Source organism: Nicotiana tomentosiformis, chromosome 1, assembly GCF_000390325.3.
Source record: "Nicotiana tomentosiformis chromosome 1, ASM39032v3, whole genome shotgun sequence".
NCBI classification, from domain to species: Eukaryota; Viridiplantae; Streptophyta; class Magnoliopsida; order Solanales; family Solanaceae; genus Nicotiana; species Nicotiana tomentosiformis.
Genome location: NC_090812.1, coordinates 762,860 through 767,491, shown reverse-complemented (window position 1 = coordinate 767,491; position 4,632 = coordinate 762,860). Strand labels below are relative to the sequence as shown.

Here is a 4,632-nt window from a genome sequence, read left to right as displayed (position 1 = left end):
GATATAATAGAAATTATAAAAATAAAATCGGTCAAAAAGAATATTTTTTAAAAGAACTTCCGTAATTTTCAAACTTCACCAATGAGCTAACAATTCAAGTTATAAATGTTTAACACATGATGCATTGTTTGCCAATAATTTCTCCAGATCCGCATAGTGGTCAGATTGCTTTCATTCCTAAAGATTGTTTTCTTCCATGTGAAACGGATTTTAAAGTACAAAACAGGGAATGCAAAACACTATAAAGGAAAGATTAATGCAAAACACATGGCTATATGAGAATTTACATAATAGAAAAACAACAGAGCACGAATTTTGATGAAAAAATAAAAGAGTAAAAGCCTTGTATATCAAAAAGCCAGCTAGGTATTATTTTACTTAATTCCTCTCTTCTTTGATTTTATTTCCCTACTTTATTCACTTAAAATAAATTACAACTCTGACTTGTACTCTTCAACCTAGAAACATTTAGCAGATTGTATTCACTTCTATTTAATTTTTCTATCTCTCTTCATAGCAAAAATACTAAAGGAGTTTTGATTTCGGAATGTTCTTGTTTTTTTCTTCTTCTTCTTTTCTTAGGGCAAGTGACACTTCCCGATTAATCTTTTATTTTAATCAAAGTAAGACATGCTGATCATGAATCAAACCACAAGCTTAATTTGACGCTTATAGCATATTCTTTTAGGAAAATTATTGATTTGTTATATTATCAATTCCCTTCTTCAAGGTAAACCCATGATTGCATAGAAGAACAAAAATACTAAATTTGTCTTCACACGGAGTAACAAATTATTTCTTTACTACTATAACTTACTTTACAAGAATGAAGTTTGGTATAGTGTTGAGGAATAACTATTCCCTATATGCAATATTTAATAATAATAGTATATATATGAGCAATGCAAATGAAGCACTAATCATTTCAAAGACACAATTGTATCTGTCGACAGGTAATTTGCTTCAAAAATCCGTTAGATGAAACTGAAAGGCTTATGCTCTGAACGTTATTCTCATTCTTCATGCAACAAACAACTCCATTAAAGATCCTTAAAAAACAAGAAAATAAAAATTAAGAGAGTTAAAAGAAAAGCTTCATGATAGACAACGTAGACATAGACACGCGTACCATTATCAACCTATTAGGTTACTATCATCCACAGAAATGTGTACAACAAGTACTGCTAGCTTTAATTTTGTGAATGTACATATGTACTCTCTCTCTCTCTTCTTGAATTTAGACTTAAGGTACACGTGAGAAGATGAAGGCAAAGAAAGAGAGATGAAAGCTTCTTGGGGTGGTAATGGTGATGATGAAAGTGATGGTTTGTGGGGTTTGTTTATATATAAGATTATTATTAATTGCGACAAAGAAAAAAAAAAGAAATGGGAAATTAGTTGGTTAAAGAAAATAATATAGGTGGAGTGGAAAACGGATTGAGGGGGACCTGCCAAGAAGCAATGGTGAAAAAGAGAGAGAGAGTGATGGTTGGTCTTCTTGTCTTTGACTCTATCCAGTCTTTTTCGTTGCATTTTTCTTCACTCACAAGGTAATCATCATATGTGTATGAGAAATGGAACATATTTTGCTTCCACTTCACATAATCTTTTTATTTTTTCTCTTATATTTCACTCTCTTTCTCATTATCCCATTCTATATAGCTTCTTCATATCTTTTGACCATCAAAGCCTAGCTAATTGGAAGAAGAAGAGGAAGGAATTAATTCATCATATCAAAACATATTCCATCTTCTTATTCTTCTAATGAGGAAGCCAGATCATTCATCATCAATGATGAAGGAGAAAGGGAATAGTTGTAATAATAATAATAATAATACTAAGGCAAAACTAAGAAAAGGGTTATGGTCACCAGAGGAAGATGAGAAGCTGATGAATTACATGTTAACAAATGGGCAAGGCTGTTGGAGTGACATTGCTAGAAATGCTGGCTTGCAAAGGTGTGGCAAAAGCTGTCGCCTCCGTTGGATTAATTACTTGAGGCCTGACCTTAAACGCGGCGCCTTTTCTCCTCAAGAAGAAGAACACATTGTTCATTTGCATTCCATTCTTGGAAATAGGTACGTAATTCTTTCACATTTTCTACCTTCCCTTAATTCTACTCTCTCAAGTTTAACAATGTAGATGTTTTAGAGGCAGTAAAATGTTTTAAGGCTGGTTGGGTACGTAGCTAAAGAATGGAAGTAAGATTATAAGTAGCTATTTAGCGTACGAAAAATCTTCCACACACTTTAATATTTATATATACACTGACAAAATATAACACTTTCTAGCACCATCAGTGTAATTTTAGCTGTTATAGTAGGTTACTTATCATTTATTGTTGTTTATCCATTAATGCTATATTAATTAAAGTTACTAGCAATTATCTTTCAAGTGATATTATTGTATAAATATTTTTTTTACTATCAGTGTATAAAACTTTGTATATATGGATGTTCGCCGCTTACCTTACAAATCATATGAAGAAAGATGAAATCGTTGCCAATAGTTGCCCAGTCAGCTGAAAATTTGAAGAGCTGGACCAAATTAAAATAAACTCCTAGTTCACCTTAATTAAGAAAATTTAGGAAGGAATTGTCATAATTCTTTGGTCTTTTCCTACCCAATTATCATTTTCTTTTATGTAATGCAATATAAATCTTCGTTTACTAACTAAATGATATCGAGCCATGAGTAGGGTATTTCTAAATGTACAAAACATGGGTGGTTACTTGTTTCGGAGCAATAGTTTGCACAAGAAATTCTAGAAATTATAGAGAAGAGTCAAAAATATGATTGGAGTTATCCTATTTTCAGCATCCGATTCAAATAGGAGATTTCTTTTTTGTTATATTATAAGGAGAACTGGAAGGAAAATTTGTGTGAGACTTTGCCAAGAACCCAAGAAAATAATGCTATAAATTAAGATTAAATAAGTACCAACGACTTCTTATAAAACCTATTTGTCTGCTGTCTTTCTTTTTATGCATTTCTGTAACTATTTACTCTATTCCTTGTTTTGTTAATTTGATTTTGTCAAACACTTGGAGATGTGTCGGAATTTTCTTTTAAAACAGAAAAAATACCTTCAACCATTATAGTAACACTGTTTTTGACGATTAAACTTACATAATGCATGCAGAAAATATATGCTCTTTGCAAGTTACAGTTTCTTTCTTTTATTTTTAACCTTATTTTGCATATATTACAGGTGGTCACAAATTGCAGCTCGTCTTCCAGGGAGGACTGATAATGAAATCAAGAATTTCTGGAATTCCACAATAAAAAAGAGATTGAAGAATAATAACAACAACAATAACAACAACACGTTATCGCCTAACACCAGCGACTCCTCATCCGACCCTAGGGCACTCATGGGAGGAATAATCCCTATGCAAGGACACGACGTAAATCATGTCATGGCAGCCTTATGCATGGACAATTCCTCATCTACTAGCAACCATTTTAATCCTTTCCCTCAACTTGACAGTACCAACTACGACATAATCGGAGCTGGTTTATACAATTTTCCACCTTGTTTAGGTCAATTTGATGGAGATGCCGGCGTTGTGGATTATGGTGTTGTGGAAAATTATAGTACGATGGGGTTAGGAAGTGATTTTTCAGTTCCCACATTAGAGGGTGGTGGAAATAAGAGTATGGGGGAGAATAATAATAATGTTAACTTTAGTAGTAGTAATATTAATGCTGCTAATATTGACTATAATTCCATGATTGAAAAGAAAATTAATGGAAACAACAACCAGCAGTTGATGTTGAGTGAGACTAGTAGTGATCAAAGTCTCAAAGTTGAAGACTATATGGTTGGTTTTGGGAATCATCATCAACATCATTGGCATGGAGAAAGCTTAAGAATGGGAGAATTTGATTGGGAAGGTTTGTTGGCAAATGTTTCCTCCTTACCTTACCTTGATTTTCAAGTTGAATAACTACTCTCTCCAACCCTCCACCCCACCCCCACACAATAAAGACACAAATACCCTTTTCCCATATTTTTTTCTTTTTCTTTTGGATAATTGGGAAATCTGCGAAAGCTAGCGGCTAAAGATTCTAAACTCGAAAGATGATAGGCTTGCTCTTCTACCTTTCTTCACCTAAATACCAACGGTATTGTCTTTCCAAGTCTTCTTCCATCTATTCGTTTTACTTAAATCATTTCCACAATTTACAGAAAATTTTGAGATACGTAAACTTCTTTTCTTTATTTTCCATTATAAAACACTTCGACTAGATTTTCTTTTGTAGTTGGCATTTTTTTTTTTGTATACATGTTCTTCCTTCGTATTGATCTTTTTGTTCCCTTCAACCAAAAGTTCCTTCATTAAGATTCATAGACGTTTAGAAATAAGTCTTCAAATTTGGAAACACATTTTCAGTGAGGGCAGTTTTAATCATTATCAAGGATTATGGAGATACGGGGGAAATAACCCTTCTCAAGAAGCAAAGTGTGAATAGAGAATGAGCACATAATACATATATAGAAGATTACAAAGAGAAAGTAAATAAAAGGGCCAGTTGTTGATTTGTAAGCAGTCTTTGTACATGTACAGATATGGATCAATAATCTTTTGAAGATAATTAGTGAGTTACACGTTTATCAGAATACGGATG

General features: G+C 32.8%; 1 protein-coding gene across 1 annotated transcript; it reads left to right on the top strand.

Annotated features, from left to right (window-relative positions):
- Nucleotides 1–1,651: 1,651 nt before the first annotated feature.
- LOC104105437 (transcription factor MYB83-like) lies at nucleotides 1,652–4,196 on the top strand. The gene is made up of 2 exons (XM_009613740.4): nucleotides 1,652–2,078; nucleotides 3,212–4,196. The coding sequence occupies exons 1-2, from the start codon at nucleotides 1,765–1,767 to the stop codon at nucleotides 3,948–3,950; spliced, it is 1,053 nt and encodes a 350-aa protein (XP_009612035.1). The 5' UTR covers nucleotides 1,652–1,764; the 3' UTR covers nucleotides 3,951–4,196.
- Nucleotides 4,197–4,632: the final 436 nt, after the last annotated feature.

Excerpts from the sequence above, each read along its gene's own strand:
- LOC104105437 (XM_009613740.4), top strand. The coding sequence starts at position 1,765 with ATGAGGAAGCCAGATCATTCATCATCAATGATGAAGGAGAAAGGGAAT. Across the intron at positions 2,079-3,211 it reads CATTCCATTCTTGGAAATAG|GTGGTCACAAATTGCAGCTC; the intron begins GTACGTAATTCT and ends CATATATTACAG.